The 22,619-nt window shown below is 50.7% G+C and overlaps 7 protein-coding genes across 7 annotated transcripts; 1 reads left to right on the forward strand and 6 right to left on the reverse strand. All coding sequences in view use genetic code 12, as the record gives it.

The window, feature by feature from the left end:
• Positions 1 to 1,430: 1,430 nt before the first annotated feature.
• DIURU_003873 (uncharacterized protein) lies at positions 1,431 to 2,120 on the reverse strand (the record flags this gene model as incomplete). The annotated part of the gene is made up of 1 exon (XM_034156683.1): positions 1,431 to 2,120. One exon carries the CDS (start codon positions 2,118 to 2,120, stop codon positions 1,431 to 1,433), a length of 690 nt encoding a protein of 229 aa, XP_034011338.1.
• Positions 2,121 to 2,639: 519 nt separating this feature from the next.
• On the reverse strand, positions 2,640 to 6,746 carry SEC3 (GTP-Rho binding exocyst subunit; the record flags this gene model as incomplete). Its single annotated transcript, XM_034156684.1, has 1 exon — positions 2,640 to 6,746. The coding sequence occupies one exon, from the start codon at positions 6,744 to 6,746 to the stop codon at positions 2,640 to 2,642; it is 4,107 nt and encodes a 1,368-aa protein (XP_034011339.1).
• Positions 6,747 to 7,800: 1,054 nt separating this feature from the next.
• Positions 7,801 to 10,251, reverse strand: IRS4 (Irs4p; the record flags this gene model as incomplete). Its single annotated transcript, XM_034156685.1, has 1 exon — positions 7,801 to 10,251. One exon carries the CDS (start codon positions 10,249 to 10,251, stop codon positions 7,801 to 7,803), a length of 2,451 nt encoding a protein of 816 aa, XP_034011340.1.
• A 2,414-nt stretch (positions 10,252 to 12,665) lies between these two features.
• Positions 12,666 to 13,751, reverse strand: TRM12 (Trm12p; the record flags this gene model as incomplete). The annotated part of the gene is made up of 1 exon (XM_034156686.1): positions 12,666 to 13,751. One exon carries the CDS (start codon positions 13,749 to 13,751, stop codon positions 12,666 to 12,668), a length of 1,086 nt encoding a protein of 361 aa, XP_034011341.1.
• An 884-nt stretch (positions 13,752 to 14,635) lies between these two features.
• DIURU_003877 (uncharacterized protein) lies at positions 14,636 to 15,877 on the forward strand (the record flags this gene model as incomplete). The annotated part of the gene is made up of 1 exon (XM_034156687.1): positions 14,636 to 15,877. One exon carries the CDS (start codon positions 14,636 to 14,638, stop codon positions 15,875 to 15,877), a length of 1,242 nt encoding a protein of 413 aa, XP_034011342.1.
• Positions 15,878 to 16,736: 859 nt separating this feature from the next.
• DIURU_003878 (cupin domain-containing protein) lies at positions 16,737 to 17,669 on the reverse strand (the record flags this gene model as incomplete). The annotated part of the gene is made up of 1 exon (XM_034156688.1): positions 16,737 to 17,669. One exon carries the CDS (start codon positions 17,667 to 17,669, stop codon positions 16,737 to 16,739), a length of 933 nt encoding a protein of 310 aa, XP_034011343.1.
• Positions 17,670 to 19,071: 1,402 nt separating this feature from the next.
• MED16 (Med16p) lies at positions 19,072 to 21,771 on the reverse strand (the record flags this gene model as incomplete). The annotated part of the gene is made up of 1 exon (XM_034156689.1): positions 19,072 to 21,771. One exon carries the CDS (start codon positions 21,769 to 21,771, stop codon positions 19,072 to 19,074), a length of 2,700 nt encoding a protein of 899 aa, XP_034011344.1.
• Positions 21,772 to 22,619: the final 848 nt, after the last annotated feature.

Below are 22,619 nucleotides of genomic sequence, written 5' to 3' on the forward strand. Positions count from 1 at the left end.
GCCACTTTGGAATAGTTCTCTTTTTATGTTGATACGCTCGTGGCGTTGTCGGTGCTTTTTTTTATAAACGCTCCGTAAACATTTCAAACAAAGTATGCACATAGGGATACCAATGAAACCCCCCCACCTGAAATTTTCATTAAACTTTACCTCAACCATTCATAAAGCGACTTGGCCATATATCTATAAATGTGGCGGCGTGTTGGCTTACTTCTATCACCGAGAATGTGTTGTTTGACTGAGAAGAGAATATATAAAGTCGTCATTGATAAACTTTCATCTTCAATTGTCTGATGTGACGAATCAGCCGGAATACCGTTGACCTAGTGCTACGCTGGTGCTAACAGCCCCATAGCCAATCATCAAGTGGCTCCCAACACTCCCGCGTCCAGCTTTATGAGTACAGCCGTGGGATAACCTCGGAACAAGTAAGTTTAAGAAAATTGGAGCTTCAGAAAAAGGTTTTCATAATTGCAGGCTTCTAAAAACACCTACAAAAAAAGTTTCCTCTTTCGATAATTCTAGATGACCATTCAGAGTTGCAACTGCTCTAGTGACGTTTGAGAAAACATTAGAATGTCCAAAAAGTCCTGCTTTGCCATCAAGTAGGCATGATACTATGGGTACAATAAAGGACGGAGTCGTATGATCAATTAGGCTCATAAATATTAATTCATTTCACGTAGCTAAATTGTCAGTGAATTTGGGTTTTGCCACCGATAATTATTGCGATGTGAAAATGTATTGGTAAGGTTGAAGCGGGATTGGAATGACTCTAATAATCTATGAATAATCGTGACAACGGTAATCTTATAACGAATAAAACTAGGCACTAGTTGCTTGTTTCACAAGGCGTTACGTACTTCCTCTCGTGCTATCGTATGTACTGGAATTTGTGGTGAGCCTCCTGCACGCTACATTATTTTCGCGACTGCACAAATTTTCCCAAAGGCTGCACTTCTCATATGTGAAGAGACTGCACTAAAGACGCTTACGTAATTTTGTGCGTGTATGTATCAAGCTTACGCGCCACACATAAGTGCGTGCACTGGAGTGATCTGCGATAAAGATATGACTCGGAAATGTACCAAATTGAGGTGTCTATTGTAATGAATTTACTCTGGGCTGCGCATGAGACTTTTAGCTGAATTATCACAACATTTCAATCTAGTTGGACGGACCGTTTATCTGCAGACACAGAGGCATTTGCAACCACCTACCAATTTAGAAATTAAGGTTGTATGCGAGATTGATGTGAAGTAAGTGGGGGTACCTTTTGTGACATGCTTGTAGATCTATAGTTTTAGGTTACAATTTTGTAATACAAAATCCAAAGCTACAGTTTATTCAAATTACACACATGATAACTAAAAATTCAACCAAGACTAAGTTCATTCTTCACGTTGCCGTCAGGGATCGCCGACGTGACCCTAAAAAGCATCACTTACTGGAACTCGAACCATCATGGACGCTTCTTCCCACAATGACGCCAATTCTGGATCAGCCGTGAAGTCAAGGAGAGTGGTGGCGTTGTCGACAATCATGACAGCTTCCCGTACGATAGAAAGGGGAAATGCTGGGTGCTTCAACAAGTCGCAGAAATAAATGTGGAAGCCAAGGCAATAAGTGTTCTTGACCTGTTTGATTTGGTTTTCAACTTCCCAAAAACAAGCACAAAGTTCATGGCGCTTTTGCTCGGTGAAGTTAGGGTTTTCCTCCGTTTCCCAGTAAAACGTATTAAGAATCCTGTGTATATTCAAAGCAAGAGGGATCCACTGAAACAAAACGATGGGTAAAGAATCGTTAGTATAATTTATGTTAGACATATAGTGGAACAACTTCATCAACTTGAGCAGACGACGAATATCGCGATTAGTGTCATAGACCAACTGAGCGAACTTGTCGTTATCGTCCCCAACACCCCCATGTTGCTTGCAAAAGTCGGCATCGCTCAAGGGAAACTCGTTGTGGTAAATATCGTCAAGACTTTCATCTCTGTGTTTTACCATCTCGTAGTACAGCAGCATGAACCCCCACAAGCGCTTCCGGTCTTCCCGGGTGGGAAGTTTCCCCAACAACTGTTGATAAGCGGGCAGGCTGAAGATGGCGCCAAGCTTCATGACTAATAGTGGTGTCAACAAAAATTTTGCGCGCGGCCCCCCTTATTTATACCAAAATTTGGTGAGTAATAATAATAAACAGTTTTGCGACATCGATGAGGAGGAATAATTTTGGGCCTAACATTTTGAACAATGTAAGTGGAAAATAATCCATCTACAGCTTTTATCACTAGTTACTGAAGGTTGAGGTTCCCCGGGGTGTGGGTCACGCTTCTTCGGTGTGAGCACGCCATGAGGAATCTCACTTCGAGGAACCCTTTAGGATTGAGCGACGTTACAAAACATGGTCAACAATCCCTTACTTTAAGACTGTCAGCCATTAAAACACTCGCTACCAATTGCTCTCATGGCCGGTGAATTAATACACAGTATAAACTTTTACAATCGGAACCACTTTCTCAGTACTTCTAAAAGATATACAAATTTGAGAAAATCCTGTGACGAGCCTTTAGTTTTAGTCTCGATAGTTATCGTTTGAAGTAGTATGGTTCATTGTAGATTCGTTAATAGGCTATATAATTAATGGGGGCGTCTGGCTTGCGCTTCTCTAAACACCTGGTGGATCTCGTGCTTCAGCATCGCTGTGTAGTCAATGTCGGGATAGTTTTGCCGCATCACCAGCGCCAATCTCGTGAAGATATTGACGTACTCGTTTTCCAAGTCCAGCCACAAACGGGCGACGAGATCTCTTTCGAAGTAGTCGATGCCCAAATTGAAGCTGGCGTCGAACAGCTGGAACGTCACTTGCGCCCGTTCCAGCAACTGGCGATGGTTGTAGAAATGTACCAACGCCTGGACACTCTTCTTATTGTACTTAGACGGCTTACCGTGCTTTTCGTGGGCAACGATAAACTCAATAAGCTTGCCGATCAGCTGGTGGAGGAACATGGCAAAGTACTTTGATTTAATCTGGTTGAATACCAGATCAAAGCGGGCCACCATCCGGTTAATCAGTTGACCTTGTACCTGGCGTAAGGAGTCAATGAGGAAGAACACATTACGCAAAATCGGCACAAGTCGCTGGTGGCGTTGGTGGTCGTCAAACTCCAGCAGCTTCAACAACGGGTCCTCGCGAAGAAACATGTGGACAAGCAGTTCGGTGGCTTCGTTATAGGTGGAGTCGATCAACTGTCTCACCGACGTGTCTGCTAAATGTTTAGCGTTGGCTACCGACCGCTCGGTGGCCATAATCAAGTCGTTAGCAGCTCTCACCCCAGGTAAAACTTCAGGGTTGACCACGGCGGCAGTGACGGCAGCAAACTCAAAGTGGCTACTGAAAAACTTACGCCACTGCGACGTCAATTTGTCAATCACCCGCTTGTAGAAGTTGTAGACCACATACTCCTGATTGGGCTTGGAAGCGACGACTGATTGCCAGTGCTCCAAGTGCACCAAGATCTGAGGAATGCGGTAGTCAATCGGGTTCACCAGTTTGATAAACGTGTTGATATAATTGCCGAAGATAGCCGTCATGTTGGCGATGACGTCACGAGTGTCGTAGGCAGCGGTATCCAACAGCATCACCGTATCCAAGTCGATGTTGGTCCCCAGGTACTTATCGGCAAACTTGCGCCGCTCTTCCAACGGGTGGGTGCCCAAATACTCCTTAAAGTCAAGAGCGTCCACCTGCGACGTGTAGTGGAAGAATGTCCCCACAAAGAACTGGGTGATGCCGATAACATCTCTAGCTTCGTCTATCAACTGGGTCACCACCATCGGGTCGTCGAGCTGGCCTGGCTTTGCCTTTAAGAAATCAGCCTGTGGCGGTGGCGGGATGTTGGGAGACAGAGGGATCAGTGCTGCGGGCTGGAGCGGGGCCGTATCGGCAATCGTCTCCATCGTCGGCAGTCTCAGCATCCCCAGCAACCGCTCACGGTCTCTGAACTTCAGTCTGAGCTTCTCCTTTCTCAGCATCCGCAACGTACGCCCCTTCTTTAAGGGGTTGTTGTCAGCCACCACCAGCAGCGTCGGCAGCGAGATCGGCAGGTCCTGCGTTTGCAGACCAACGCCACCGGTCCCGGCTTGAGCCTGTTTTGCCTCCACCTGGGTCAATTTGCGGATGAAGTTGCGCTCCAACGACCGGCCCATGTGTTCGTTGAAGTACTGGTTCAACGCGTAGACAGTACTGGGCAGCAACTGCTTACAGAAGTAAGTCAACGCCGAGTATACCAATAAGTCCACAGCCAACTGGTTCACCATCGCCACTTCAATCACCCCCAGCATTCCTGGCTGAGCGACATTATGGCCCATTAAACCAGCCATTGACGACGGGGCACTCGCCCTGAAAAGCAGCTCCATCTTGTGCTGGACAAACCGGGCGAAGTTAGTGGCAAACCGTTCAATCACTTCGTCGTACTGCAGCTCGTACTCCTTGAGCGCCAACATCGTCCCCTCACCCTGAGCTTCAGGATTGTTATCCTGTTTCACCGTTTGCACGGCTAGGTACAAGTTCTCCAACTTCCGCTCCAAGTTTGGCAAAGTTTGTTTCCACTGGTCAAAGTGAGTGAAGTTAGCGATCTCGGCAAGGTCTTGTTGGTTGACATTGACCTTCTCAAGGATATCTTTCAACGTGGTGTAAAGCGTTTGCTGGTTGGCAAACTTAAGTTGTAACCCTTTCAGTTGGTGGTCGACGTCGTTGATTTGCGGCAAGAGAAGTTTGAAGTCGAGTTCCATGCGTTTAAAGATGGTCAGCAAATGGTCCACCTCCTCGGTGGCAGTAGTGACTTCCTTGGCCACCAGCAGATCGGAAAAGGCATCAAAATTCAATAATTCGCGTACGTTTTTCAGTTTGACGTCGTGGAGTTCCCCTTGAAGTTTACGTAAAAGGTCCTCAGAAGTATCGGTGATCCCCCACTTGATTTCGTCAAACAACTCGTCGATTTCAGGGTCACGGGGCCCCTTCTTCACTTGTAGTGACGGGGTACCCGCGTCAAAGATATCCGCAGGGTGAGTGCGTGGAGTCACCGGACCGGGGGTAGTATTAGCCGTGCTGTGTCCTGCTGCCCCGTCCTCCTCTTCAAGCTGTCTGAGCTTAGGAGTGGTCATTGACCCCTTATCGTCAGTTGGAGAAAGACCACTTTCAGCACCGTCAAAGGCAAACTGCAGTCCCAAGAGATTCTCAATCTCCTGAATCGATGTATCCAAAGCATCAGTGTTCACTGGACCCGGGCGTACGTGAGGTGGCGGTACAAACGGCAGCGTAGGGGCGGGGGGCTGAGCCTGTCCTTCCAACTGGTCCAATGCCCTCACTCTCTGGTCGCTCTGCTGACGACGATGTCCCCTATCGCTGTGACGGCTAGTCCGGCGTCTCACTGACCCTTCAGTGTCGTCCTCCTCTTCATCATCGGTGATATTACCGTCTTGTTGTTGCAAGGGTGATCTGGGAGGTAACTGGGCCCCAAACGCTTCCACCGCTTCCATCAGACGATGGCTGTTGCGAAGCTCATCAAATCTAGTCTTAATGGGCAGTCTCGGGTGGGCGGACGCCCCCTCGGACGACGCGGTCAGCCGGGCCAGACGCTGAGAGAAATACAGACTGCGGTTGCCGGGACGGTTTTGCGGGTGGTCGTCGCGGATATAGTCGTGAATCAGATGCATCAGCGACTCCTTAGGTACGGTGGGAGTGAAATTAAACATGGACTCGTCGTCGGCAGCAGTCGTATCCTGGGAGGGGGGTGACGCTGGTATCGGTTGTTGCAGCACTGATGTTTGATGCACGGATGTTTGTCCATACGGGTGGCTTCGATTTGTAGGCGGTTGTCGCGGTGACCCCATCAGAGTAGCGTTAATATGTTTAGAACCACCGGGAGGAGCAAATTCATCGTCATCGTCCGGAATATCGTTAAGATCAGGAGCACCGCTACCAGAGGGTTGGGAAGCGAACGCCACTTGCGACCGAGGCGGAGGCGCCTGCTGGTGAGCTTGGCCAGTCATTACCGCGGGGTTAGGAGCAATAGACGACGCCACTGACGGTTTTCTCGAGTCGTTGTTGATGTCATTACCGATAGGGATGGTCACTGGAGTCCGGGGAAGGCGCAATTCTGCTTCAGTGATACCGCCCAATATCGGGTATTTACCGGTATAGGAACCGTAATACAGAGCAAGGGCTTTGATAAATCGCGTCGTGCGGTCCGGTCCCTCAGCCACTTTCCAGTAGTAGTCCTTATTAAGCGTCAAAATCACTTCGTCGGGAGCGATCCGTTTAATCCCCCTTAATTCCTCCATATCCCACGTTCTGCCAATCTGGTACAAGTTCTTTTGCTCGTTAAACTTCCCTTTTTGGATCATAATCCGCCCCAGAGCGTGGCGGGCGCAAATGACAAGCACACGGCTCTTAACGGAACCAGCCGCCGTTCCCGGAGGCGGCGGCGTCAGCGGGTAGTGGCTATACTCTTTAATGAGGGTATGCGTCAAGTAGTAAGTCTCCACTACCCGTTTGCCGGCCACCATCGTCAATTTTGAGTAAACGTCGTGGACCAACTTGTCGGCAATATATTTCCGCCCGTGGACGGGGTCCAGCGCCATCAATTGTTGAGGGTCAAGCGGCGCTTGCGGTGCCGGCAGTGGCGCGGTGGGAGTAGCGAAGGAAGCAGTCGAGGAGGCGGCAGTATTGCCGCCGCCGCTCATTCGGGTGGCGTACGGGTGGTGGGCGCCGCCATGGGTCCCGTGGACGGCGGCGGCGGCGGCGGCGCCCTGGTGCGCCATTGATTGTGACGGCGCTGGCGCCAGCGCTGGCGCCATCAGCGCCATCGGGGCGCCGGGCGCCCGCGGCAGCGCCGTGGTCCCTCGAGGGATAGAGCCACCACCACCACCGTTCCCACTCGTCTGACCCACTGGGGGGATCAACGGAGAGTATTGCTGGCGCGGCGGCGTGTGGACGTAGCCATTGCCCACGGCATTGGCGCCGGGGGGCGCCAGCGGCGGGAGGGGCAGTTGTCTCGCCGGCGCCTGGCCGTAAGGGTTAGGCGCGGGGTGCGCCGCGCTGCGCCCGGCGCCGGGAGTGGCGTAGGGGTTCGCCTGGCCCACCGGCGGACGATTACCACTGCGCGGGGTTCCATTATTGCCCCGATACATGGCGTTTTTGGCAGGGGGGTTTTGGTATGGGCGGTGTTGTCTGTGGAGGGTACTGAGATCGCGATTGCCCGTGATTGTATGCAGGAAAACAAGGCTGTGAAGAAAGTGAAGTGTACAGCGTAAGGCCAGCGAAAAAACAAGCGATCGAGTCGCAGTCTAACAATGTAGTGAATGAAACCAATAGTGAAACCAGTAGTGAAACAACCTGCGAAACAAAACACAGAATTAGTAAGAACCTAACAGAAGCTTCTTATCAAATTGGTTAAAAGCATATATCGGTCATATTTTTGTTTACCTCTCAAATAGCCTTACACTGATAGCCAGAGCACCTTGATTGAAAAATATTAGTTACTAAACGTAATTAGCACTAGTTATACCATTGACTACCATTTTATTCATAAACTAGATGCCATTGTTTTATCCAAAGAAGGCCAGCAAGAAACGTCTAAATGAGAGAAGCAAGTGGTGGCTATAGTATACGTTTAAGTCATCGAAGGTAGAGATGGACCTAAAGTGTATATAACTAACTGAGTAGATACAGTTCGTACACTACTGTGCTAGGCTCAATCCTTACAATACTATGTTCTCTAAGGTTAATGTAAATTATCTATAAGCGCTTCTTTTTCAAGTTGACGTTCATGTTGAAACCATAGTAGCCCAACGACTCCCACACCCGGTCGTCGACTTTCTTTGGAAGTTTCCGTCCGTAGAGACACTGGTCAATCAACCACATCCCCACGAGAAACTCCAGTTTCGTCAACGTGCCGTCGTGGCGGAAATCCACTTTCAGCCAGATTTGCTCGAGCGTTTGGTCAGGTAGTCTCAGCCGTTTCCAGATCCGTTTCACCACTGCTGCCACCATTAACTGGTCGATATCAACGTGGTCTAGACCATGGATATCACGCACTTCGTCCACTTCCAGCGATGCTCCCAAAGCAGCGACGAGACTAGGATCGGCTTCAGTCTCGCCACTGATCACGGGACGATTACCTTCGTAATCGACGCCCCGGAGTCGAGTGACCATACACCCAACGTACAGCCCTCGATTCAGCACCCACACCCCTTCGTACCGTTTCCTTTCTTGGTCGGAAAGGTAATTAAGTTCGGTGTGGTTTTTCCACGGCTTATCCTCGTTGAACGAGAGCTTCTTCTCCTTACGCTTATTGGTCTTGCGCATCGTCTTTTTGAACGCCACCGGTTGCTGGTTGAACGGAGGAGCCGTCATCGACGGCGACAGCTCAGTATCGTCCTCCAGGTCGTCGGCGTCGCCAATATCGCTAAGCAGAAGCGGTTCAGGGGCTTGGGCTTTCTCGTGTTTCTTTTTACGTGAAACATCAGGAAACCGGGGAAAAGGGGTGGGCACTGGCAGTGTAGGCTGTACGCTTTCGCCATCAGAAAAGGCACCGTGGGTCAGTGCTCCCAGAGCTACTGCCAGCTCCTGGGGAGGGGGTTTCCGTTTCGGTGGTGGGTGCAGTAATGGCAACAGAATATGGTCAGACATCAGCGTCAAGCCATAATCAAGCAGCGAGCGAGGCAGCAGCAGCACCAGCGGGTTCTCCAGGAGCGTCAGCATCGCCGGAGCTAGCACGGGAAGCGTATGGGGAGCAGCCGCAGCAACGCGGTCGGTGGCTGCCGCCAGCGGGACCAGCACCGGTTGCGTCGTCAACAGCTCCGTCAGCAGGTCTAAGCGACCTATGGGCCCCAAACGAGGCAGGATGGGGAGGGTACGCGACGTCGCCCTCACCACCAGCAGCCGTGTCAGCAGCGGCGTCAGCCCGTGTTCGCTGACGACGATCTGGGGGGCGTTATCGGGGCCCAGCTGGCAACTGAGGATCAGCAGTCCCTCGTCGGTGGTCAGGGACGAGCTGAACACGCGTTCCTGGTGGGCTAGTTGAGGGTCCAGTAAGTTTCCTAAACTCTCAAATAAGCCGACATTCTTAGCGTGTTGCGCCCAGAGATCATTAGTATCGGGTTTAGCCACGGGCGTGCTTACTCGCTTAGCGTCTACCGACAGTCGGAAATCAGCTAATCGTTGTAGGCCTTGATTATTAGTCAGCGGTTCCGGCGCTCGTTTCTGCAGCTGGGTTTGGAGGGTAGTCTTTAGCAGTTTGATCATCTCCTTGGGGTCCAAATTCTGCAGCAATCTTTTGGACAGAGTATCGGGCTGTGGTTGTAAGTGGTTCAGGATCAGCTGCTTCACGTTCTTGATCATATCCTGAGACAGTATCGGCAGCGGCAGGCGAATTAAGGAATGGGTCAGCTCCAGTCGCGTGAATTTGGGCGTCATCATCAGCTGGGTGGTGGTGGGCGTCGCTTGAGGGCTGGCCGGCAGCTCTAAGGGGGATGTATCGACGGTGAGCCCCGTGTGTGCCAGCGCCAGACGAGGGAATGTTGGTTTGGATAAGGGTTGTCCCAAGTATGAAGCAGGACGAGTCTGGTATTGGTGTTGTTGCTGTTTCTCGTGTTCCACCAGTGCCGTGGCAGCGGCAAGGGCAAGACTGGTGCTATTGCCCACCAACGAATCGGTGGAGCTAGCCGGGGAACGGGCACTTATCGACGGAGATTTTAGCGTCGGATTAGTGCTGGCGCGATTAACATAAGGGTTAATGGGAGGTTGGGCTCGTAGCTGCGGCAGCGTCGCCGCCTGGTGGAGCGTGTGTTTCACGGGGGCTGACGTCGAAAGCTGGGGCAGTCTCACCTGCAGTTGAGGTTTTATCGGCACCGGTTGCGGTTTGATCGGCATCTGGTGGCCGGTTTTCGGTACCGGCAGCGATATTTGAGGGTACACCAACGGCTTGGTTTGCGGGTCATTTGGATGGTTTAAGCTCTGAGTAACTCGTTTCAGGGCAATCAGGGCCGTGTCCGACCGGGACTGAGGCAGCCACGGGCTCAGCAGCGGGGTGGTGGTCGCCAGCTTCCCCTGAGGCTTAGGCCGCCCTCTGGGAGTCCGGGACGCCTGGGGCGCTACCAAACCACTGCGGGCGTCCCCTGGCTGGTCGGGCAGTTTGCTGAGCGCCTTGAACGCCAGCAACGCCGCGGCGTGGGCGTTGGAGGTCATGGTGGATGGCGGCGGCTTCGTGGATGGGGGTGTGGTTACAACAACCGCGCCACGGTAGGAAAACGCGGTGAGCGCGGCGCTACCATGAAACGGCTACCAGGATAACGACTAACTAACCAGGTATATGGTGGTAATCTTAAGCCAGTAAATGATGGTATACGTTTCATGTTGGTGGTATACTGGTGTAGCATGCTCGATATCGATCTATCGACTTAATACCGGTTAGTTTGCTTAGCCTAAGTCTAATGGGACGTCGATGGGCGGTGACGTCATCAAGGGGGCTCACACCCTCGATGACCGGCGCGACCCGTTGTGCTAACACTCATTTTTTTTCGCGTCGTGGGTGCGCCACGCTTGCTAGCCCCGTGCGAAAACCCCCGACGCTTGCTGCCCCCCCACCCAGCGGGCGCCGCTACGGTACCCATGCGCGCGATGCTTGCGCCCACGATTGCTAGCAAAGGACAGTACCGCTCCCAGCGTATACGACGACCACTGCGCACCTACGTCAACCGGCTCTATGCTTGCGGTGGAATACGCACAGATGACGCCAGCCGTACGTGGAAACGGCTGGGAACGTTGACGTATTGAAATTACATTGCTAATTTGGTCCCGGGTGTCGGCTACGATCCTGCGAGATCCCGACATTTTCGCGGCCAATATTTACGGCTTATCAGGGCGATGGCTTAGGCTTATCGCTAAGAGTAGTGGTGTAGTTCGGGATGCAGTGTAGCAACTCCCAAGATATCACTCATATTTCTCTGATTTTAGTAGTGGTCATTCTATGGGTTTACTGTCAGTTTTAGTGAGCCAATTATCGGTGATACTCGGAGATGATCGAAATGATGTGTGGGGCCACATTTAAAGATGGTGACGATAACATGGAGATCACGATGTCCAGATAATTGCTTATTAAACTACAATTATGAAATTTAAATACTTTGGATATCATAATATGCTAAGATAAACCTCACGGCTTGATGCTATAAAACCACTGCTCAAATGGACTCTTCCTCAACGACAACACTTCCAGACCGGCTGGAAACTTCAACTTTGTAAATGCTATTGCAATTTTGGGGTGGAGAAGCGCATGGCGGTCAGCTGTCGTCTTTGATGATGGCGACGACCCTCGACAGCGAAATCCACCACCAGCGCCCGCAGCGGGAGCGGCGCCCGCTCCTCGGTGCTATAGAGAAGGTACGCCTGCGGCACCGCGTGTTTATCCACGCCTTCCTCGACCACCAACTGGCACGACATGGCGGGTCACGAAATAGGGGTGTTTAGATTAGGAAAACAACAACAGAATGGGGGGGGCCCAAAGAAAGGAATCAGGGTAGACACACTAGTTTTCTTGACGTCCCCACGAGGGTGAAAAGTTTTGGTTGCAAAAATGCATCTCAAAGGGGGGCGGGACCACCTTAAATATACGTCACTGCCGCCTTACCGACTGTGGGGGGCTTATTGTGTTGAGTACGGGTACCATGATGTATGGATTTCTGTTTTTTAGTTGCGCAGCCCTGGGTACATTACAACCCACCACTATTTTCCAACGCAACTCTGTGTCAACCAACAGGCTCTATTCGCTCACTAAATGACAAGCGCCCGCAACTGTAAATTTTTTAAAAATTTTAATTTTTGATTTGTTTTTGCTGACAACGATGACGAGTGTTTACCTCGACTCTGACGTGAGCCGTGTAATCGGGGAGTAGTACCCTTTTGGTATGTTTGCGGCTCGGTTGTTTCGGCTAGCCGCGGTGGTACTTGTGGTCGCTGGTCTAGACCAAGGCTAGGGCATAGATGATGTGGTTGTCCGACGGCGGCTCCGGGTGACGCTGCTCACACGCCACATCCACTAACTAACCTCACACCACCCTGCACTCCCTGCATTCCCCTACCTACCCCCCTCAAGTGGCTTGAGATTTTCCTGGCAGCAAGCAAGCATCCCGCAGCGCACCGTGCGCGCGGCTCTCCCAGTGGTTACCTCGAGGTTAAGCTTTGCACTAAGCAAAAAAAAAAAGCCAGTCACGCGAAGTAGTCCAAAAAACAAAAGAGAGCCGTTAGTAGCACTTACGCCCAAAGCAATCAGGTGGTGGCACAAGGAGTATCAGATCATACAACTAGTAGGTGTTTGTTGGTGAGCGTGGCATTACGTGGTTGGATGTAGGCACCGACGTCATTGAGGGGGCTTGGGTTTGGCGTGTACATGCTGAATGGGCTAATTTTTGGTGCCGCTATGCTCTGTGTCCTCGTGCACCCTTTCACGCTCCACCTGTATTTGGTCTGACGATGACTTGCTGCGAAAAACAAAAAAAAAAAAAAAAAAAAAAGGGGAGNCAGTAGCAATAAGGCGGGGAGCGAGTGAGGGGAGGAAAACGCGGGGAAGAGACCCTGGAAATTGGCAGTGGACCCTTAAGGGTTTAACGGCTGATATCGTAGACCACATGCCACACGTCGGGGGCAAACGTCTTTACTTTTGTTGTTTGGGTTAAGGCGCCGGCGAGGGATTTAGCCGCTGATTGGCCTAGGCTTTCGATATCGTCTTTATGGACATTTTCGTGGACATGGATATTGGTGGTGTTTGAGGTGGAATTGAGGGCAAGTTGATGGGCAATCGGCCACAGCGGTTTTGACAGGGGCAACAAACCTAGATTGACATGGCTTATAGGCAATTTGGCGTTGCCAGTGCCTAATCTTTGGAGACAGTGTTCGTTAGACTCAAGGAAGAGAAAGGCGCGAATTGTGCCATGGGGGTCAATTTCTGAGGCGTCGAAGGGGTCACCAGGGTAAATCACTTTATAGGTGTAGTTGGCATTCTCCAAAGCTCGGCGGAAACCTTCAATCAGCCACGGGTTGATGTCCCAGCCGATGATGGTAGCGCCGAGCCTCAAATAGGAAAGCGAAAAGTAGCCAATACCACAATATAAATCGACCACCACCGTACCGGAAAGGTCACCAAACTGGTGTAAAATTCTCGCCTTTTCCGTGATATTACCCCGGGAGAACATCGTGTGGCGGGGAGCCCACGTTTGCCAGATTTGGTTCTGGGTGGCCGAGCACCAAAACGCTCGGTTAAAGTCGTCGGATGTGGGGTTTTCAATGGTTTGCGGGGTTGGTTCGGGGCCAAAATCACCCACAAGCGGTTTCAAGTTGGTGGGACGGCGGATGGCGTTGTTTTCGTCGTCGATGGGCTGGTTGATGGCGACGTGAGTACACCCGGAAGGAAGCCAGGACAAGTCGTCAGACTCGAGGGGGTGGGATAAAAGCACCATTGGAGGATACACGGCGTATTTCTTAGGCATTTTGGGCGTGATATCGCTGTTTTTGGTTGTATACTCTTCATAAGGGAAATCGAGGATTGGGGTGTCCAGAGTCAGCAGCACCACAAACTGGCCGTGGTCGTTCTTATGGATCTTCTCCAATTTGTTAAACAAACCGGCGGCTTCCAATGCCAGCTTCGCCTGCTTGACGGCGTGGGCATCGTCAATAAGATAGCGTAACGGCATCGCAGATCATGCCCGTGCGCGGCGTGAACCCAAATCAAGAACACATAGGAGGAGTCAAACATCTAGGATACACATTGATAATCAGAGTTTTGAAACTCGCTATTCAGCTATTCAAAAGAATGAGTTGGTAACTAGACTTGGTTGATCTTTTTTGACTGATTAGAATAAATTAGGCAGGTGTCGTGGTACTCTGAGTTGGAAATGCGAAAACAGGTGTTAGTGGTACTTTTGAATCCAGTTGTACTCCAATCGAATGATGGCTTGAAATTGTAACTGAATCAAACGAAGCTTTAATAAAACGATGCTTCGGTCAAGTAGCTTCTATGGGGCATAAGTGAACCATGATTGTAGTGATACTTGACGTATTTAGCTGGAGAAACTGGTGACAAACGGTAGCTACATATTATTTATATTGATGCAAGGCAAATTTTCTCTTGAAAGTCTATAGACGATTCGTCGTTGGACGGGGTCGTGGCTGACGCCTGTGATAGTGGTCCCCCATAGCGTGCCCCTACCGATTCTCGGGTTTGTCGTGGCGAATTCTCCTCCGTCGCGCTCAAAAAAATTCAGGTGTCTTACATCTATCGTGGGGTAAAGCGGCAGAAAACAACCACAACCACGTGACCATCAGAACTAAACCAACTAGCTTTAATGTAATTAGCGTCGATCAAGTAAAAGTAGTCACACAACCGGTCAATACCATCATCGTACCCACCGTTGTTTTCACCACCGTATTCGTCGCGTGCGGTCCCGCCCGCGGTGTTTTTCCGTCACGAACCCGTACCCCAAAAAAAAGGTACCGTCCCGAGAACCCTCACCGAGAATTTATCGCTACCACCCACCACACGAAAAACCCGATGATTAAGTCGCCGGCCAACGCCACCATGGGCGGCCGCGGGTGCCTGCTGTCCGTGCTCTACATCGGCAACTTGGCCAAGCTGATCCCCGAGGAGAGAGTGCGGGAAATGCTCGCCGAGGCGTGTCTGCCACCACCCCAACCGTCGACGACGTCCCTGGCGCCACCGGCGCAAGAGCCAGCGAAACAAGTACCGGTATCTGTCAAGCTCCTCAACGACAAGAACCGGCCGGGCTTCAATTACGCGTTCGCCGACTTTGGGTCGTTTGACGCCGCCCACCAGGCGCTCCAAACACTCGCCCAGGCGCTGGTGGATAACATCCCCTTGAAGGTGAACTGGGCCTACCACCTGCTGTCGCAGGACTGCACCGACGACCTGTTCAATTTGTTTGTTGGCGACTTGAGTCCCGACGTCGACGACGACTTGTTGGCGAAGCTGTTTGCCGCCTACCCGCTGTTGAAGCTGGCCCACGTGATGTGGGACATGCAACTGGGGCGGCTGAGAGGCTACGGGTTTGTTGGTTTCACGTCAAGAGAAGATGCTGAAACCGCCTTGGTACAAATGAACGGCCAGTGGGTGTCGGGTCGAGCCCTCCGGTTGAATTGGGCCGCGCGAAGTCACGATAAACCCCACCAACAACAACAACAACAACAACAAAGTCATCAGCAACAACAAGAACACCAAGGTCATGGTCATCAGCAGCATCAGGTGGCGGTGCCGCTGCAGACGTATCCTCCCCAGTTTTACCCGCAACTGTTCTATCCGTCGACCACTGGAACCAACGGCAGAGCCCTCCATAATGACCACCAACGGACACAAAATGGATTCCAAAACAACCACTCCCAGAATGGCTACCAGCAGAATTACCACCAGCAGAGCTACCACAGCGATACCAACACGCATCGCGGTAACTCGCACTACCAGAACCATAACAACCACCACACACCAGGTTACCATAACCACACCCAAAACAATGGCCACGCCACCCCGCAGATCCACCCGCTGCTGTACGAGCTGGTAGTGAGACAGCTGGCCCAGTGGCAGACCACCGTCTACTTGGGGAACGTCCCCCACTATACGCCCCCACACGAGTTTATCCCGTTACTACAACAGTTTGGCTACATTGTCGACTTCAAATTCCACCCGGAAAAGGGGTGTGCCTTTGTCAAATACGACTCCCACGAAACGGCGGCGTTGGCCATCGTTCAGTTACAGGGTCTTGTGGTTCATGGGTGGCCGCTTAAATGTGGCTGGGGACGCAAACGGTGAGAAAGAGATTGAAGAAAAACGCTGCTCGGGCTCAGTAGCGATATTATAGAGTAATAGATGCTAGTCATAAAAAAGTAAGATTAGAAGGGAGTAGTTTTTATGAGTGATGGAAGAAGTATAGTGCGGGCAAAAAGTATCGGCACAGACAGGGTTCGAACCTGCGCTCCACAAGGGAACTGGAACCTGCATCCAGCGTCTTAACCTCTCGACCACTGTACCGAATATGCACAATGTTGTATTAAGTTGGGTGAAAGTCGTGTACTACTCGAAATAGCCAAACGTAAAAAGGGCGGGATGTCGAGACCAACATTACTTCAAACTTGATACCTTTCGATAACTGTGTTTAGATGCATATGGTTGTAATCTCGACACCCCGCCGGGTATGTGCTGGGTCTGTACGGTGTATGCAGGGCGTGCATCCAACGAGCGGGTGACTTCAGCTCAGCCTAGGGTTGAACACCTTAAGCTGCCCGCACCGTGACAACTCCGTTGCCGGAGTTATCACGTATGCTTCTATATAATACTCACGCGGACTCCTCCCGAGTGCACCACCGCCGGAACCTACCGGCGAATACCCATGCCCCGGTCACCTACCGGTAAACCTATACCGGTGTGTAAGTATCTTCGACGGGGTATTCCTCCAAGGCCGAACAAACTATACAACACACAAATTTTTAAGCCGCTTTATGGTACGAGACCACCTGAAGTGCACATTTTGCCTTTTAAGCCAAATATATCAATCAATTGCCACTTTAAACCGTACAGACCTACTCTTCTACGTCAATTAACTCAAATTTCACTCAATGAGTGTACATTTCCTTTAAATTCTGACATTCATTCACGTTATTTCATATCTCATTTACTTACCCTTGCGGTATACTTCCAAGTTGGTCAACAACGGCTTGTCGTTATAAGAGAACAAGTATGCGGGCCCTTCAGTAACCACGTGACGGAACGGTTTCCACGCCGGGATACAGAAAGTATCTCTGGGACCCCACTCAATCTTGTCATCGCCAATTTCAGTATACCCTTTACCCTCATAAATGTGGTACACAAACGACGAATTTTCCTGTCTTTGGGGCGATTCCAGCTCCACCCGTTCAGCATTACCGCCAATAATACTCAGCAACGGCTTGCCGTTGGTCTGGCGGTACTCGTAGAACGAATACCCGTTAGCATCTTTATTTCCATCAAGAGCCTTCTGCGTCTCGGACCACGGGAACCGCAAATCAGGGTTACCTTCTTGAGTCACGGGGAACTCATCTTTTTCGTAGTGTTCAGCAAAGTTCACTGGAATAGCTTGGAAAATGGGGAGGTCAAGCCCGTCGAGCCACACCATCGCCCCCTCGCCTTCCTTACCGTGGTCGTGCCATTGCCACCGGGGAGTAAGGATGACGTCCCCCCGTTCCATATACAATCTCAGCCCTTCAACATTGGTGAAAGCACCTTCGCCTTCGACGATAAATCTGAGGGCAAACGCTGAGTGGCGGTGGGCGGGGGCGACTTCGCCAGGGTTGATGTATTGTAATCCGGCGTATAAAGTGTCAGTAGTTTGCGGAGCTTGGAGGGCAGGATTAATGAGCATAAGCACTCTTCTTTCGGCGTCGGCGGCGGCGACGAGGTGGCCTGCTTGCTCTAATAACGGGCGGATATCATTGTACTTCCAGAGTGTCGGAACTGCTCTCGGCGCCGGCACTGGCGGAACCACTGCCGCCATCTTTGGCCACAACGCCTCGACGTTGTGAGCGGGGAGGGTCTTGAAATAAGCGGAGGTGTCCTGCGAAGGTGACATAATGTATAGGAGGTGGGTTTTAAGGTCAATTTGTCAGGCTCGTGTTTGGTTCTTATAGTTTATCGGAAGCGGTTCCGAGGCTCCCCACTTCATAGGGTGCACGTTCCGAACATACGCTACGGAAATAAGCTAAAGGAGTTAATGATGACGTGATTCCTATGCAGCTGTTATTGTAGAATCACAATATCAACGTGTTAAGGGGTAGATGAGGGGAGTGGTAGGTGGGGGGGGTGTATGGCACTCGGTGGTGGTCTCCGGCGGAAGTGGTTGCCGCATTCGCACTATACGCTCCGATGTTCCGCACACCTTTCCGTACACAAACAGCTTTCCGCACCCCACACTATTTCCCCAGCCAAATTCCGTCATCGCTGGAAACCTTTAAATTGTTTTCATCACGTGTGTGTGGTAATAACATGACCTGTTACATCTACTACAAATTGCTCACGTGACCCTCACACTAATCTCGCTTTACATCGCCACATCGACTCACCAGCCACCCCAAAAACGAACTTACTAAGATTTATTTCAAAGATCAAGAATTTTCCATCATCATGTTTACTCATATATCGTCTCATATTATTGCCCAATCATTCAAGGTCGACTTTTTTGTACTTTAACTGTATATCGGATGCGGATACGCTGAGTCTTCGCCTCGTCCAATTTCCGCTTCACTTTCGCCTCAACCCTTTTCTTTTCCATTCCTCTTAAACAGGGACACTTCCACAGCGTGTGGTGGTGGTGGTTAGTGCCGAACGCCTTTTGAAACCAATTCTTTTTGGTACCTTCTTTTTTCAGCTCTTTCTCGTCGTCTTTGTCTTCGGCTTTTTTTCCGGTGGAGATTGTCATAGAAAAGGCAAAGGAAGACCACCGCGAGAAGCACCCACGCCGTCTCGTACTCGACCCGGCCAAAACAAACACTATCTTCAATCATTAGGATGAGTGGTGTGTAAGAGAAAAAATTTGACGTTTACAACAATAATGGCTTTACACGATCAATGGCATGCCCGCCTTTAGGGCCCCGCCTTGCTCGTTAACCATTTTTCAACGCCTGTGCGAAAAATTCGTCGTATCGTAGGAAAATTTGTTAGCGATCAGTGCGCCGCTAGCCGTGTGCAGAAACAGCGTTGCGTCTAAGAGGGCGTTGCTCTAAAGAATGTGGAAAATTTTACCTGATGCGATGAGATAGACTCGTCATCTCTAACTCTGAACCTTTGGTGGTTAAATCAGCAGTGATATTTACTCCACTTTAGTAGAATTGGTTCTTAATAGTCTTCATTAGTCCATTTATTTCTCTTTCCGTATAGTAGTACTGTTGACCGAAGCCAATATGCTTAGTGCGAGTATCAGTCCACTGACCACAGCTTGGCAATCAAGTCGTGGTATCAGGCATTAGTTGACACCGTTAATTACCGATGTTGACCCACAGGTTGCCGCAGATACAGGTTCGTTGGAACACCATCGTCCACAAGCCAATAGTGTGGGGAGCATCAAACACTAACGGATCAGTAACGAGACTCACCAGGCGACACCGGGTACACTTCCTGAGCCTCAGCTTGGGGCCATCGGACACCACAATTTTCCGTAAGGCGTCAATGTGTTCGTTCACCGCATAGGGAAGGCGAGCCTGAAATGGCAGCTGCTTCTCGTTAGCATCAGTGGTAATCGGCAATCTAAGCGGTCTCCGTGGCGGATGAGGCAGTGATACACCGACGCAGAGCCAGTCAACATCGTAAAAGTAGAGCTCTGAAATCTTCATGTCTCGGTTCAAGTTCACTTGGTGGCGGTCTAGAAGCACCAGGGCGATCTCCTGCATTTCTGGTAAAAGCTCACCCTGACAGACAAGCTTTTGCTCCAATTTGAGGGCGTAGCCGGGGTCTTTACCCTGTAATTTAGCGGCGAGCTCCTTGGAGATGTAGGCGTCACACTCCCTCAAATAGTTTTCAAACAGCGAGAACGTGATGGGGAGTTGCAGCGTCAAGCTGAAGTAGCGGTTCAACGCCTCTTTCATGGGAGTGTAGAGCTTATTGGCCTCGGCGAGGTCTTTATGCAATTTCTTTAAGATCTCTCTCGTCTTGCCGATTGATGACAACGCGTACATCAAGAATAAGCGGGGCACTTTGGCGAGAAGGATGGGGAGCGCTAACGAGTTCTCCATCGTCACTTTCAGGTCCATATTCGGCTGGTTACGGCATATCAGAAGCTGAAAGAGCTCCTGGTAGATGTACACCATCAAGTCAATAAACCACTTCACCGAGCCGATAAGCGATATGATACGTTCTCCCCGAGTTACTGAGTCAGCAAGCAGGTCGTCAATGGGTTTCTTTTTCGTCACTTGAGCGTAGATACTCAGTAACGAGAACATGATGCCGAAACTGGTACTGCGCATATTGAGCACCACCCAAGCAATATCACTGACCACGGGCCGCGGTACAAGCTCGCCAAGTAGTAATTGCAAGCTTAAAAGCTTTTGTAATGGCGGGTTAGAGATCAATTTGTCCACTGACTCCCGTGAGAAAGTGTCTAACGCAAAGTTAATCGCCTTATGCGACTCTGAAAGCACCAACAGCACGATATCTTGAGCCAATTGCGGTTTAGCCGCGGCTAGCCGTTGCACTTCAGCCGCTATAAGCACAATAAGATCATCACAACAGCAGTTCATATAGCACGCCTGGGCGTGGGAGTGAGCGAAGGCCACCGCCATCGTGTACACGTGTTCTTTCGATAGTTGCTGGCCCCATTTTCGTTCGACGGGGAACAATTTCGGGTGGTTATCGTAGAAGGCAACGTGTGACAGTAGCGTAGGGGACACCACAATCATCGGAGACGCGGGGATATCGGCGAAATCGTAGCCAACGTCGAATACCAGAGCGATCTTCGTCACTTCAGGTTCCACGGGGCGGTCAATGTCCATCGCCAGCGGATCTTTTGGGGTGGAATGTTTATGATTAATAAGCTCCATTTCGAGCAGGAACACGTCGATGCGGTCCTCGAACACAAACACTATCAGCAGCTCCATCTCGTCGATCCTGATAAGCTTACCTGGGCGCACTAGTTCGTCAGCAAGGCGTAATGTTCGCTGGGCGTTAGCAGGGTTTGTGGGAGTTATCCCTTTGCGTTCAGCGAGCTGAGTAAACAGACTCAGTACTAGTTCAGTCTCGGGAACCAACTGGTAGCGGAGGAACCGCGTTTCGTGTTCGTACTGGTACCACACGAGCAACGAGATATCGTGGGTGGCAGTACAGTTAAGCACTTGTAAGTTAGCGAAATGGCCCTCGCGACACTGTTCCAGCTCGTCGTCAAACACGTATGTCGGGGCAAGAGCCATTTGTGCCAATTTTGTCGCGGTAAGCTTTGGGGGAGTCTTATCCTTATCCGGGGTATTATAGTGGGGGTTCTCCTTCTGGCGCGCCGCCAGTTGGGTCAAGTGGCCCCAATCGATTGAAACAGCGTAGGTAAACAATTGTTGAGTTAGTGAGTCCACTACCGAGACCATAACTCGGTTATCCTTAAGGAAACCAATCAGAGCGTGGCTAACGTCAATCACATCAGGTAGCGGCTCGCAGTCGACGCGATGGTACTCCACTTTGTGTTCCCCCTGATGGTATAATGTAATTCTCCCGTTGCGTCTCACGGTGATACACGCCTGTTTCGTCGGGATCGGGTGGGTCACGCCGATCGGCGGCACCTGTTTGACCAGGTACGAGAACTGTTTCAGCGCCGGGTCCCGGACAGCGGCGCCGTTGATGATCAGCGGCTTGGCAATCTTCAACCAGCGGAAGCCCACAAGCGGCAGTTTTACCAGTAAGTCCTGGTAGATCATCTCGATGTGGTTATAGCTGGTAAGCTCATAAGCGGGGGTCTCCGAACGGGAAACAAGACCCACACCGGCGAGATAGATGTAGAAGTTGCCCAGGACGTCGGCAACAACCAAGTCGGTGCTTGGATTCAGCCACAGCACCAAGGAAACCGGCAGCGGGTGGAGCTTGTGTGGTGGGGCAAACCGCCACTGCTGGCCGTCGACACACTCGAGGTGGGTCACGTAGAGATGGGGGTTGGCGTATGCAAGGAACCCGTGCTTCAGCCACAGGATGGTGGGCGTCATGGCGTGTGGGAGCGGACCTGGAGAGCGGCGTGGACCTGGTGTCTCTCCACTATGGTGGGCGGGCTAAAGCGCGCGCGGCGGTACATCAGGTGGACCAAAACAGAGGCTGGAACTATACAAGATATCGAGGATAATTGAACCTAAATGGATTGAATTTTGCTTGTGAATTAGCAGGATGGTTGTTGGTATTGATTGGTGATGATTTGGATCTGATTTGATGGTTTTACTGATGAGTGGCTGAGACCTTCTACAATGACTATGGCAGTGATATCAGTCGACGAAATTCAACCGCAAATTGGTTTTAATCACCCAAAAGGGTTTCAGAACGATCTTGGGTATCCATTGTTGGTCATGGGTTTTATGAATTGGTAGTTTAACGGAGTGATGGCTACTCCCTGTCGATATGGCCACTGCTTCGCTACCAGTCTACTGAAGCCAACTGCAAATTGGTTTCAATTATCCAAAGGTCACTGTTATGATTACTGGTATCGGCTAGTGATGATTGGTATTTGCATTACTGGTTCAATCGTGGAATAGCTATGGCCTACCATCTGGCAGTCTCAAATGCTATACCAGGACGAAGTGGCTTTGACAACATAGCGAGTGTTCATGGTGATCAAGTAAAGCAGGGTAAAGGATTTGCTATTGGTGATGGTTCGTTGTGGATTGGAGGATGGCCACGATGAGTCGCGTACACTGGCGTTTGGAGATAAACACGTTGTCAGCACCTACGATGTGAAGAACGATAACTGCTATGTTATTCAGATATTGGTTACACATTGAATTACATTGTCTCCTCGAGCTGCCAACAATACTGATGCTGCTGACGTTAGTTCAAGTTTGGTTCA

Source organism: Diutina rugosa (assembly GCF_008704595.1).
Source record: "Diutina rugosa strain CBS 613 chromosome Unknown scaffold54_size82597, whole genome shotgun sequence".
Classification (NCBI taxonomy): Eukaryota; Fungi; Ascomycota; class Pichiomycetes; order Serinales; family Debaryomycetaceae; genus Diutina; species Diutina rugosa.